Source organism: Desmodus rotundus, chromosome 5, assembly GCF_022682495.2.
Source record: "Desmodus rotundus isolate HL8 chromosome 5, HLdesRot8A.1, whole genome shotgun sequence".
Classification (NCBI taxonomy): domain Eukaryota; kingdom Metazoa; phylum Chordata; class Mammalia; order Chiroptera; family Phyllostomidae; genus Desmodus; species Desmodus rotundus.
In genome coordinates, this window is record NC_071391.1 from 138,036,705 (window position 1) to 138,051,654 (window position 14,950).

Consider the following 14,950-nt stretch of genomic DNA (forward strand, 5'->3'; position numbering starts at 1 on the left):
AAAGACACTGTCTTTACAAAGAAAGTAATTCAAATTAACCAACCATGCCCTAAAAACATAAACAGAAATGATAATGAAAAAGTATTGATTAAAACAAAAAGCACTTAAAAACCCCCAGCATGAATTCTTACCAACTCCAGAGGTTATTGATTCTGTATCAATGTCGCTCGCTCTTTTTCTTGCCACTTCAGCTAGTGCCAATTCACCCTTATCTAGTGCAAGGTAATGGATGTCCTTTGGAAATAAAGCAAAATAAAAGATTAATTCCAAAATGAATCTTGGTCAAGTTACAAAGGAGATTTTTTGAAAGAAAGAACTTATTGTTCAGATTACAAAACAGACATGGCTGATGAATCTACCTTCTTTTTGTATTTTAATTTTCTGTTTTCTTTTCCAGTATAAGCAAATATTCTTGAAACGGAGAGTACAGCTATAACTAATGGCAATTATTTAAACAAGTTATTTTGTTTTTAGGGAAAAAGACAAGTTTTTAAAAATAAAACATTTGACATATTCAGTCTTGTCAGGGACTATTTTCCTTGGTGAGATTTTAATTAAAAATATCACAGAGCTTCTTCAAAATTCATTTCTTTTTTTGTTTTATTTTGTTTTAATTTTTTAAAAATTTTTATTCAGTTACAATTGTCTGCATTTTCTCCCCATCCCAATTCATTTTTTTGGAATACTACTACACAGATGTGTCTGGTAAATATTACTTTGCTAACATTATTAATACTACTATTATTTTGAACTCATTCAATCAACAAACCATTGCCTACTAAGTGCCAGCAGTTTCTGGAGTATAGAGCTCAATTACAATGCCATATTTTAAGAAGCTTTGAGCCCCATGGGGAGACAGACCACTGTGAACAACAATTAGTTATATAATAATCTGATGGGTTTTATGGCAGATATTTGCACAGAGTGCCATGGAGTGAAAGAGGAGGAACTGATCCTAGATCCGAGTCTTGAAGGATAAATACGAGTCACAGTAGGAGGGAGAATGGAGAACAGAGAATGAAAGATACAGTGCATAATGTAGAGAACCTTGAGAAAACAGTTCTGTTAGGCAATGGCAGGTGTTTCAATGTGAAAGAGGTATTGGAAGTATGGCAGAAATCAGTGGAAAATAATAAACAAGTGGGTAAAGACACAAAAAAGGACTTAGAACTCCTTTGGTACACTGAGTGAGTATTGGAATAAAAATTTTACTGCAAAAAAAATGGAAGAAGAATATGAACAGTCAGTTTACAATGAAGATATGTAGGTAGCCTATAATCATGAAAAGATATTTCACTTTATTAATACTCATAAATATTGAAAAATATAATTTCAATTAAACTTTAAAGTTAATATTTACTGGTTGCAAAGTTTGTGGGGAGATAGGCACTTAATTTAATGGGAATATAAATTTATGAAGCAGGGGTTGATGAACTATGGCCTATGGGCTTAACATAACCTGCCTTTTGTATAATCCTCGAGTTAAGAATGGTGTTTACTATAAAGGCCACATGGACAAAATCAAGGGGGAGGGTAGAGGTGGGGGAGGGAGGGGGGTTCGGCTGGGGTGGGGTGGAGGGATGGGGAGAAAAGGCATAGAACTGTAATTGAACAACAATAAAAATTTTTTAAAAAATGGTGTTTACATTTTTAAATTGTTGAAGAACCACACTCTCATTTAACTCTGAATGGCTTCCGAATTAGCTTATGCTGCAGACTTGAAAATGTTTCAACCTAAAACTATATGGCCAAACTACTTACATGTGAAACTTACACTGTGATAAAGTCATTTCAATGAGAACTAATGTTGTTTGACTTACAAGTAATGCAGGCTGTTAACACACTTTCAGCACTATCAAAAGTTAAAGTGACACCTCTGTATCTACACAGATTCCCAGCAATACATTTTCTGATTTCAGTCCACAGCAGAGTTTCTCAACCTTCATGCAAGTGCAAAGAAATTTCCATATTCCAAAGTCTATTTAACAGTGCAATTATTGAAGACCTTTAATTAGAAGTGATTAATTTGCAGTGTAATGCATGCTAAAAGGCAGTCTAGTCTTTTAGCTAATAGAATTCTAAAAACATGACTTATTATAGATTGATATCAATATATTGCAGTGCCTGTCTTTGAAGAAAGAAATTTGCAACAGTGAAATATGTAAAATCTCATCATAGATCAGTATTAATAGATGAACATTTGCAATAGATTTTGATAATAAGGACCACTAAGTTTCAACCCAAACTTACGATCAAATGCTATCCTCACCAAATTCCATATTCATATTTATAGACCTGTCTTACAAAAATCATGCTCAATTATTACATTTTAACTTCATCAGTAAAGATGTATAAAAATTTATTTTCTTTCTTGTTATCTACAGGTACCTTTATAACTTCAATTTTTCCTCTTGTCCCATAAGCCTGCAATATTTGCCATGGGGCCCTTTATAGGAAAAGATTCCTGATTCTACATTTTAACAACAGATCAGAATTTAAAATTTGCATGCATACACTTTTGGGAAATCTTCCTAAGGAAATGATGTGACACTGTATGTCCAAGATTGGTGATGATAAAATAACTTATAACAATGAATAATTGGAAGCAATGCAATATATATCAATTGAAATAATTATGTTTTCTCTTTTAATCCAGAGTATCATGATGTTTTTATAACAGGTCCTTATATTCAATAAAGAAATTAGTAATAATTAATAATATACATTACTGTATTTAATTTGCTAGTATTTTGTTTAAGACTTCTGTATCTATGTTCATAATTAAGAAAAGTCTACGACTTCACTTGGGCTTGACTGCTCTCGGGGTTATACTACACTTAGGTGGCTTTTTTCTATTTTTCTCATTGGCAATATTTCCATGTGATTCTTCACTGAAAAGAAGCAAAAGATATGCAATACATATGAGAAGAAATTGCCAACCATTACTGAGTGACATAAATATCTGATTAAAATATAAACATATACCTGCTTATGGCTGGAAAGACTATACATAATAATGATATCAATTCTGACCCCAATTAAACCATAAAAACTGGTGAAATTCCAATCAAAATCCCTTCAAGGTTTTTATGGGACTTACAAATAGATCTTAAAATGTGTATGTAAAATCAAAGTCAAGAATATCTAAAACTGACTCTAGTTAAGACTATATGACACTGGTATGCAGACATATAAACCAAAGAAAAAGAAATATATCTATACAATTATGGTTCATCAGAGTAGCACTTTAATTTCCTTCAAGAACTTTTTCTTTGTATTCACAACATGGCTAACTATTCGACACCAAGGCTTAGCTTTTAGCCTATGTCAGCTTTTGATGTGCCTTCTTCACTGAGCTTAATAATTTCTAGCTTTTGATTTAAAGTCTGAGACATACAACTCTGCTCTTACTTGAACACTTAAAGGCCAGTGTAGGGTTACTACTTGGTCTGATTTCAATATTGTTGTCTCAAGAAATAGGGAAGCCTGAGCAGAGGGAGAAAGATGGGGTAACCACCAGTTGATGGAGCAGTTAGAATACATACCACGTTTATCGACTAAGTTTGGTATCATATATGGATGTGGTTCATGGGGCCCCAGAACAATTATACTACTTACATCAAAGATGACACTGTAATTGAAAAAATTAATTAAAAATAAAAATAAATACATGAATAAACCTACAAAAAAGATCACTGATGATGATAGATCACCATAACAAATATAATAATAATGAACAAGTTTGAAATATTCAGAAAATTACCAAAATGTGACACAGAGACATGAAGTGAGCAAATGCTGCCAGGAAAATGTTGGCCGTAGACTTGCTCCATGCGGGATTGCCACAAGCTCCTAATTTGTATAAAACGCAGTATCAGGAAGTACAATAAAACAAAGTGTAATAAAATGAGGTTATTTAAACATGGTCTTAGCCAAAGGCTGTAGAGAGTGTATCTCTGTCATTCCTTGCCCCTTGGTTTGACAGAGTTCCTAGGTCTTCAGGGTCTGATGTAAGACATATATACTATCTACTATCCAATCACTTGGCCATTGGTTAGCCTCTGGCTTTGTTTATTTTTTAATTTTTACATAATCTTAGTGTTGGAATTTAGTTTAAATGTTTGATATATACAATTAAATGTGTTCATATACCTCTGAGAAAAATGGCCATATTCTGACAAATCAAAAACTAAAAGTTACTTGGCTTTATTTCATTTTTATGTGTTTTACCTGAAAGGCCAGCACATACAGGAATAAAGGACATTCGGTAAAGCTAATCAAGACTAACTAAGGCTAAGGTACTGTTAAATCATACTACATTAAAGACACTGCAAGAGGCCAACAGGGTAGTCATACCCTACCACTCATCTTGACTTCAAATTTAATTAATAACTGTTAATAAAAAATAATTCTATAATTATGGACTGTTTACAATGTGCCAGAATGCAGAGGCTGATTTACTACAAAGCTAATGAAGCTTATACTTCATTGCCACTTATTTACATGTCCTTTCCAGTACCTAATCGTACTTGAAATGTAAAATTCTTTTTTTGCAAGAAGTATTCCTCAAATTGTATAAGCTTCAAGCCCTATAAAACGTGGATTTACCTCTAATGCCCAAACATCAAGGTTCATACATACTAGTAGATTGTGTTATCCCATGCTTAACAGTCCTTTTTTTGTGTTTTGTTGGTGTCTTTTGGAGATGTATTTTGTAAGATTAAAATGGTATATAACAAGTCTAAATGGACAATATAGATGGCAATATGTTTGAAAAGTGTCATATTGGTAAATCCCAATCTTTACTGCTGCACGACCAGGGTTACTTAGTTGCTGGATAGTTTTATTATAAAAGCATAACTAACTCGGAAACAAGTTTTCAGAAAAATATCCAGAAGAATGGACCACTTAATTTCTGCCATTCTTCCTCAATGACAATTGTATAATTTACTATTTGCTATAATGATTTGTTAGTATCATCATTTAGTACTATTAAGTGAAACTGGCTTCCGCTGAACAACAGATAACAAACACAGATAATCTTTGGTAATGATCCAGGTTTTAAATTTACACATAACCTGTCTGTATCATCTAAGATATAAAATAAACTGGTTCCTGGGTCTTCATTACCTTCATATGTGACTTTTGCATTTACTATCAGAATGAATATGCAAATTTACAACAAAAAGTACTTAAAGCTAAAAATACCTTGAATAGATTTTATGTTAAAATCATAAATAGATTTTCATCTGTAAATCATACTTTGGATTAGTTATTGACAGATAATTATAACATTATGTTATTGTAACCTTTTCTAATTTTCATAATCTCTGGGGATTCATAGGTTTATATGATATATAAGAAGCACTTACAAAGACATGCAACAACTAAATGATGATATAATATGTCAACTTGGCAAATGATAAATTATAAAATGGCCATATACATATTTAAGATTTCCATGTCCTAGCCTTCCCTGCTGTAATATTTTACTTAGTTAACATTTAAATTCATAATCTTCAGCTTAACACATTTAAGTTTTGTCCAAAATTGCTTTCAGAACATTCAAGTTCATGATATTCTATTTCAAGTAAAGATAAAGTAAAATGTTGATACCATTCCTGTTCTACTTATTAAAAATAACATTTCTTTTCATAGGGAAAATCTGATCAGTAAGAAATTTTAAGAGTTAGGAATGAAATATTGTTTCTGATAGTGTGTTACTATTTTAGAATTTTCATATTTTGTAGATTTAAGAAAATAACTTTCCAGATACAGAAGTATATTAAATACTCTATATTGTAGTTATATTGATATCAATTTTAGTATTAGTCTACATGTTCCATAATATTTCTTATATAAGTGATAACAATGAATAATCCTTTTATATGTGAAAATATATGGGAAGAACTTATATTTTGTTACCAAATGAATTTACTTGGAATGGTACATGCTTTTATGTTAGACTAAGTTTTTGGAAATTACACATTTTTGAGGTTTTCATAGAACTCATAAAATAAAACATGTGGTTATAGTTTGGGCTTGTTTAAATGTTCTCTTTGGGGCTACTAGACTATTTAAATTAATTTATTTAGAATGCAATTTTGAGCCATTTATATTTTTAGTAGAAAATTATTCATGTTTCTCTAACTTTTCATGTTTATTCAACTGTTGTATATAGCATTGTTTGTTGAACAACACAGATTTGAATTGCACTGTTCCACTTATATGTGTAATTTTTCAATAAATACAGTAAGGTCTCTGTATTTATTGGTTTCACATCCATGGATTCAACTAACCACAGATTGCAAACAGTGCTTTTGGTCTGTGGTTGGGAATCTGCAGAGGTATAGGGCCAACAGTGTGCATTGTTCTATGCCATTTTATATATGGGATTTGACCATCCACCAATTCTGGCATCCTCAGGGGATCTTGGTGTCAATCCCTTGCAGATACTGAGAACCAACTGTAGTTAAGTTTTGGGGACTCAAAATTTATGTGCATATTTTTTTATTGCATGGGAGGTTGTCCCCTAACCCTCACATTGTTCAAGGGTCAACTGTATTATTGTCATAATTTTTAAAAAACCTTCTGGTCCTTCTGTATATTGCTATGGAGTGATCCCAGGATATATTGAGTTAAAAACATTAAGTTGCCAAACAATGTGTTCAGTGAACTACTAAAACAGGCACTTAAACACACACATAGGGGTACAGATCAATATATATGCATATTTAATTACATATATTTTCTGTAAATGAAGGATAAACCTAAAATGGCAGCCTAAAGGGCAAGGAAAGGAAAAGATGAAGAAAGCAAAGACTGAAGCTAGACCTCACTGAATATACCATTTTTAAAGATCTGATTTTAGAACCAATTATACAGTTATAAAATAAAATTAAATAAAAATAAAACATATTCCTCAAATATCAAAAGCAAAATTGAATTAATGGACTTAGTATATCAAATTTGTGGCATAACTTCATGCAAAAAAGTTATTTCAAGTCTATTTAAAATATATATGTTTTATCCCCATGGGATATCTCTAAGAACAAAGGAATTGCAAAGAAATCTTTCTATTTGGAATAGTATTTGTAGAAATGTTCAGCAGCCATTATCCATAAATGTTGAGTAACATTTCATCAAATAGCCTGTGAACCAAACCCAACTTACAACCAATTCTTGTAAATAAAGTTTTATTAAAATGCAGCCATAGTTATTTGTTTACATATTGCCTGTGTCTGTTTTCAAATTACAATGGCAGAGCTGAACTGTTGTGACAGAGACTACACAGCCTGCAAAGCCTAAAATACTTACTACTGGCCCTTTACAAAAAAGTTTGCCTACCCCTGTTCTAGGTTTCTTTGCCCCTGGAAGACAATGACAAACTCAGTGAAATAAGCACCCTAGCACCCAGTCTGTGAACCTTAGTGACCATTTACTACTAAAAGAAATCAGAACTACTTGTAGATATGGTTGATTCCAGGTTGCAGGTGCCTTGTCATACAAGAAGGGAAGAAAGCTATCAGTACTATTGGGGTCATCCCAATAGGATTCAGGAGCCAACTTGGACGGGAAGGGATTTCTATGGCTAAGATGAGTGCAAAAATATTTCCATATGTACACTATTTAAAGGAATACAACAAAATCTGACACTTGACACAAAATTCATAAAGTCCAGTTTCGAATAAAGATATACTAGACATAAGGAGAAGTAAGAGCCCTGGCTGGTGTGGCTCAGTGGATTGAGTGCCGGCCTGTGAATCAAAAGGTCGTGGGTTCGATTCCCAGTTTGGGCATATGCCTGGGTGGTGGACTGGTTCCCCAGTTGGGGGCATGCAAGAGGCAACCAATCAATGTATCTCTCACACATTGATGTTTCTATCTCTCTCCTTCTCCCTCCCTTCCCCTCTCTCTAAGAAGTAAATAAATAAAATCTTAAAAAAAAAAGAGAAAAAAGTAAGAAAATGTGACCCTAACCAGGAGAAAAATTGATGTGGAAAATCTGCTCAGTTTTTCTTATAATCAGCTTTATCAACTATAAAATAGGTATAATAATTCTACTGGTTAAGATATTATGAAAATTAAATAAGGTAACTTATACAAAGCCTTTGGCACAATGCTTGGCACTTTTCCAGTGATCAAGAAAAGTTAACTTTTAATTTTGTGCTATAAAATGATTTTGTTGCTGGCAATCGCAAAGCACTTGGCATGCCCTTGAGTAAGAGTATAAATTTAAATAGGCATAAACGCCACTATCTTCCACCCTATCAAAGGGAAAGACTTGCATCATTAATCTTACAAGATAAAAACAATTCTTCACTTAAAGAGTTGAAAATGTATCTATTTTCTTGAAAATTAGTTAAAATGTGAAAAAAATAGGTTTTTCTCTTAGTGCCTTTAACATAATCAAATGATAAACTTTAATCTATACAACACTTTATAAAATTTCACTTGATCCATTTTGGGCATAAAATTGAAGACATGTCATGCTTAAAAGTAGAATTCGTGACATTTAAGTCTCTTAGTGGTTAATAGTTCAAACATAATAAACACCACACTGCAGGGAGTTATCCAGAATTGGAAAGCAACTAGTATCATGTTTAACACTTCACTCACCTTCCAAAAATATACTGCAGAACTTCTGATTCTAGTTATCCAGATAAGGATATATGAGACAAATATTCTTGCTGAGATCAACTAGAACAGCTGGATGAAATAATTTTTAAAATTCTGTTTAAAGAATTTAAAGAATTAGAGAACTACACTGAGTATTTGAAGGACCAAGATCCTAGACAGAAGCAAAGCCCCGAGAGGGAAGCCTGACATTTGGTGCTGCTTTTGCTGTTCAAAGTACTTGCCAATTTGTAATTGGCGGCCAAGAAGCTGAGAAACTTAGCAGAAAGTAGTGTTTGAGAAGTTGAGAAACTGCATGGAGTTTTAGGTGAGTCATTGGTCTAAGGGTACAAAGCTAAATTTCAGGGCCTATGGAGGAGGCAGGGCTTTCAACTGGGATTTTTGAGGGGCTACAGTCTTGTTATAAGTATCAGGTAGAAACCAGCTCTCAGACTGAAACTCAGGTTCAAATAAACTCAATCCTAGAATGGTGTTATTTAACTCTCGCCCTAACTCTCTGCCACAGCAAAAGTAAATTCTTTCTGGAGGTAAAATAACATCATATACAGCCTCAATTATCCCCCTTTTAAAATGTTACATCCAACATTCAATTTAAAAAATGAGCAAAACAAAAACAGACTCATAAAAACAGAGATCAAAGGGATGGTTGCCAGAGGGGAGGGTGAGAGGGAGATGGGTGGAAAAGGTGAAGGAGAATATAGTCAACAATACTGTGGTAAGTTTCATGGTAACAGATGACTACTAGAATTAGTGGGCTGATCATATTGTAAGGTGTAAAAATGTCAAATAACTGTATGTATAACTGAAAATACTATGACAAAAATATAATATTGTATGCCAAATATACTTAAAATGAATAAATATATATATTTTTAAAAGAGCAAAGAAATAAGACTGAGTGACCTCAAACAACAACAGCATAATGACCCACCAAAAGGACATTAGCCAAGAGAAAACAATTATAGGAGGTTTCCGTTCTAAGATAATGGCACAGGAAGACCCTAAACTCACCTACTCCCAGAAACTCATTGAATTTATACCTACAGACAGAACAATTCTCCCTGAAGAAGAACTGAGGCTTAATTGAACAGCTTCTGCACAATAGAGAGACCACACAGAAACAGGTCTGCCTGCAGCCTGCTCTAGCTCCAGCTTCCAGCTGTGGGATTTGACCCCCCACCCAGTTACAACTCCGACCCAGGTGTGGCTTGTTCCCGGGATTTCCTGTAGACCATACTGGCTTTAGCTACAGCACCAGAATCTTACCTCTGGAAATTCCTAAAGCTTGCACCTTTTTCTAGCTTCACCTCCAGGTCCAGGTGTGGTTTGCCCTGGGAACTACCCAAGGCCTGAGCCCAATCCAGCTACAACTCCAACTGGCCTGCCAAGGCAGTCCCAGTGTGGCTTGCTCCTGGGCCTTCCCTTGGCCTGACCCACTCCAGATACAGCTCCAGGCTCTGGAAAAGCTTGCTGCTCCCACTCCCTGTGGCCCACCCATGCTCCAGCTGTAGCTGGCCTGCTAAAGACACTTGGCACATGCAGTCTTACAAAGAGGTAGCTTCTATTCAAGGTCACTCCTTCAAGACCAGGAGAGGTTGTTGTTTTGCCTAATTCATAGAAACAAACACAGAGATACAGCCAAAGTGAGGAGACAGAAATATGTCCTAAATGAAATACCAAGGGGGAATAAAAACAGAAAAAGAACTAAATGAAACAGAGACAAGGAATCTGTCAGATAAAGAGTTCGGAACAATGGGAATAAGAATGCTCAAGGATCTCTGGGAGAGCTTCAACAAAGAGATAAGAAACATTAGAAAGGAGATAGAAAACATAAAGAAAGAACCAGTCAGAAATGAAGAATGCAATAACTGAAATAAAAGTTGTATTAGATGGAATCAACAACAGATTAGATGGAGTAATGGATCCAATCAGAAATTTGGAGGACAAGATAGTGGAGAACACCCAATCAGAACAAAAAAAAAAAAAAAAAGGATTATAAAGATGAGGATAATTTAAGGGACCTCTGGAACAACATCAATCAAGCATATCAACATTTTCACCATGGGTGTCTTAGAAGGAGAGGACAGAGAGAAAGGGACAGAAAACCTATTTAAAGAAATAATGGCTGAAAATTTCCCCAGCCTGGTGAAAGAGACAGACATCCAGGTCCAGGAAACAGAGTCCCAAACAAGATGAATCCAAAGAGGCCCACACCAAGACACATATTTTAAAAAGTTACATCAACAAGGATTTTTTTTTAACTCCCAAGTTGGAAGCAGCAAACAAAAAAAAACTTAACTATATACCAAGTAATAACAACCATATTTAAAAAAAAGTGGGAAAGAAAATCCAAGTAACTTTTACTTCCCTCAGTCTGAAGATAAAAGGACCAAAAGAACTGCACAGGAACCTTAAATTCAATTTAATAGGTTAGTAGATTTATTGTTAATAGTGGTATGGGTGCAGTGATTCTGAAACAACTTTTTGTATACTGTAGAATTGAGCAAAGGAGTAAATATACTGACTTTCGGGGGAGCCAGACTTCTGACAGTGAAAGACAGGAGCTACAAATATAAGACGTTGAAAAACAACAATAATGGGAAATGGCTATTCTCCCCAGTCTATCCACTGACAGGACAGGAGTAAAAACACCTCAGGGGCGACGAGCACACCTAGATTCCAGATCTCAAGTTCTGATGTCACTCCCCACTAAAAAGAACCAGGGGTCCTTAGCACAATGACTGAGTCCAGGGATGGGGCTGGGAAAGTAAGCCTGGACCATCTTTTTTAAAAAAGATTTTATTTAATTATTTTAATTTATTTATTTTTAGAGAGATGAGAAGGAAGGGAGAAAGAGGGGGAGAGAAACATTGTTGTGAGCAAGAAACATCAATCAGTTGCCTCTCATACACACTCCCACCAGGGACCAAACCCACAACCTAGACATGTGCCCTGGTGGGTAATCGAACCAGTGACCTTTCACTTTGTGTAACAACATCCAAGCAACTAAGCCACACTAGTCAGCACTTATTTATTTTAGAGAGAGGGGAAGGGAGGGAGAAAGGGAGAGAAGGAGTTGGTTTCCCCTTGCTCATGCCCCATCTGGGGACTCAACCCACAAGCCAGGCATGTGGGTTCCCAACTGGCAATCAACTGACAACACCTTGCCCTGTGGGACGATGCCCAACCAAATGAGCCACGTTCGTCAGGGCAAGCCTGGACCATCTTGTGCCAGAAGTAAGAATGTGCTCAAGTAATGAAAGGCATGGAAGCCAGCTGAAGGAGCTCCCACAGACAAATATGGGACAATCTGAGCATCAAAATAAGTAATAATATTAATGGATAATAACCCATTGAATAAAATCAGAACCCATGGATCCATATTAACAGAGAGAAATAAATACGGGACAAGGAAAGCCCATTACAGTAAAATGTTAACTAATAAATGCAAAAGGAATGATAGAATTTAAAAATCACTATCTGGCCATCACTATAGTACTTTGATTCCGTCAAGAGCTACCTATGTCTTATTAGGAACAGGATATGCACATAAGTTCAAATAATCTCCCCAAAGGTTAGTTATTTTTTACAAAGGGGAAAACAGTAACTTTATAGTAAAGAGACTTGAGGACATGTCCAGGACTTTGTGACTGAAGTTAGTATCACCAATATGGGAACAAGTCACAGTCATCTGCCACTTGACAGGATCAATGAGAAGAACACAGTGTCACATCCTGACACTTATGCATAATCTGAATCTGATGAAGTATCAGATGAACCCAAATAGGGGGACATACTACAAAATAACTGGCCCTATCTTTTCAAAATGTCAAAGTTAGGAGAACAAAGACAGGTTAAGACTCACCCAGATGAAGGAAGGCTAAAGAGACGTGACAACTGAAATACAACAGGTGATCTTGGATTGGATCCTATACCTGAAAAATTCTTACTGAAGAGGATAAGACTATGGGTGAAATGTGAATAAAATCTGTGCATTAAATTTAAAAAATTATAGTAAAAGATATAACTAATAAGCTAGTAAGAGGGAAAATAGAATAATATAGTTGATACAGAAAAGGGCCAGGATGGTTAGATAAAAGGAAAGAATAGGTGGTGCATATAGAAACGAGGTTAGGACAATCACAAGTGTACTATCATTTATGTTATATTTTAATTAAATAATCCAATTAAAAAACAAAAATTGTGAGAGTTGATTAAAAATTACCCAACTCTATATTGCCTAAGAGATATAACTTAATTATAAGGAAACATGGATATATCATATATGAAGGAGATATGAAACATATATAAACTGAAAGTTGGTGTAACTATAGTTTATTTTTAAATATTTATTTATTAGAGAGAGGGTAAGGGGGGGGAAGGGAGATAGGCATTGATTGGTTGCCTCTTGTACGCGCACTGATTGGGAAATGAACTGGCAATCTTTCGCTTTGCGGGATGAGGCCCAACCAACTGAGCCAGGCAGGTCAGGGCAGTGTAGGTATACTTTAAAAGTTTAAAGTGAAGTAGGTTTTAAGGCAAGAGCATTGCTAGAAAATAGAAGAATGTTTCATAATGATAAAGGCTTCATATACCAAGAAAATATAACAGTTCTAAATTGGCATCTATCTAGTTAAACAGCCATAAAAACAAAACAGCAAAAACGACAAAAGAGAAGCCCACAATCACAGTACACTAATGTCAGTGAAGATACAAAAGAAATGAACAGTGTGACCAACAAACTTGATTTGATAGAGAACACTGCCCCTGACAACTGTAAACTGCAGAGCGTACATTCTTTTTAATGCACATTGAAATTTTACCATTGACCATATAAACGAGCCATAAAGGAAGTTTCAAGACATTTCAAATGGTTACTATAATACAGAACAGATTAAGGTGTGTGTGTGTGTGTGTGTTCCTAGAAAATGTTCATGTAATCAGGAAATGTATTTTTAAGAAACCATGGCCAAAGACTTCACAACAGAAGTATTAGAAGGAGTTTGAGCTCAATAATAATAAAAACATATAAAATGTATTTTTAAAAACATAAAAATTGTCAGAACACAGTCAAAGCTATGCATGAGTGGAAATTATACCCTTGAATGCATATGTTGGAAAATAAAGGTCGATGGACATGGACAACAGTTTAGGTTGCCAGGGGGTGAGGGGTGGAGGAAAGTGGAGGAGGGCTTAGGGGAGATAAATGGTGATAGAAAGAGACTTGACTTAGGGTGTTGCCCAGACAATACAGAGCACTGATGATGTGTCGTAGAATTGCGCACCTGAAACGTATGTAATGTTGTTAACCAGTGTCACCCTAATAAACTGAATAAAAAAAGAAAAGACTGAAAAATCCATGATTTAAGCACCCATCACAAGAAGTTAGAATAAAAACACATTTAAAGTTTGAAGGCTTACACTACTAGATATATTTATAAAGTACAGTAATTAAGACATTTTGGTGTTGGTGCAAGGATACAGAGCCCAGCAGTAGACATACACATGTGCATATATGGGCACCTAATTTATGACAAAGGAAGTCCTACAAAGTAGTAAGCAAAGGATAGTCTTGTCAACATATGTTCATAGATCATCAACTGGAGGTACTAGTTGGGAAAAAAGTGGTTTTACAGTTGGAAAATAATATAATAATTAACAAATAATACAAGAATAAACTCTCTTTCCTGTACGCACAACTGTAAGCCTACATTTGCTCCATACCTTCAAAAATCAGTAAAGGTGAGTTGTAGGCTTAAATGTTAACATTAAAATAACAAAAATTCTAGATAATAAAAAAGGAGACTGTTTTCAAGAACTTGGGGGTGAAGATTTTAAAAACAGGATATAAAGAGCATTAACCACCATGCCAGCCACCATTCTACTCTCTATTTCTATATCAGCTTTTTCCTTTTTAAGGTTACAGATATAACTGATACCATACAGCACTTGTCTTTCTCTTTCTGACTTATTTCACTTAGCACAGAGCCCTCCAGGTTCATTCATATTATAGCAAATAGCAATATTTCCTCCATTTTTATGGCTGAGTAATATTCCATTGTGTGTGTGTTTGTGTATCACATTTTCCTTATTCATTCATCTGTCAACAGACATTTAGGTTGTTTCCATACCTTGGTATTGTGAACAATGCTTCATTGGACATAGGAGTTAAGCTATCCCTTTGAGATACTGATTTCATTTCCTTCAGATATATACTGAGAAGTGGGATTGGCTAGATCACATGGTAGTTCTATTTTTAATTTTTTTAGTAACCTCCATACTGTCTTCCATAATGGCCGTACCACTTTATATG

At 34.8% G+C, this 14,950-nt stretch overlaps 1 protein-coding gene across 1 annotated transcript in view; it reads right to left on the minus strand.

The window, feature by feature from the left end:
* Window positions 1–14,950, minus strand: part of WDPCP (WD repeat containing planar cell polarity effector) — a 307,958-nt gene that overhangs the window by 109,010 nt on the left and 183,998 nt on the right. Inside the window, exon 11 of the mRNA XM_071221611.1 lies at window positions 132–234. Coding sequence (XP_071077712.1) covers window positions 132–234 — 103 coding nt within the window. The remainder of the gene's footprint in view (window positions 1–131; window positions 235–14,950) is intronic.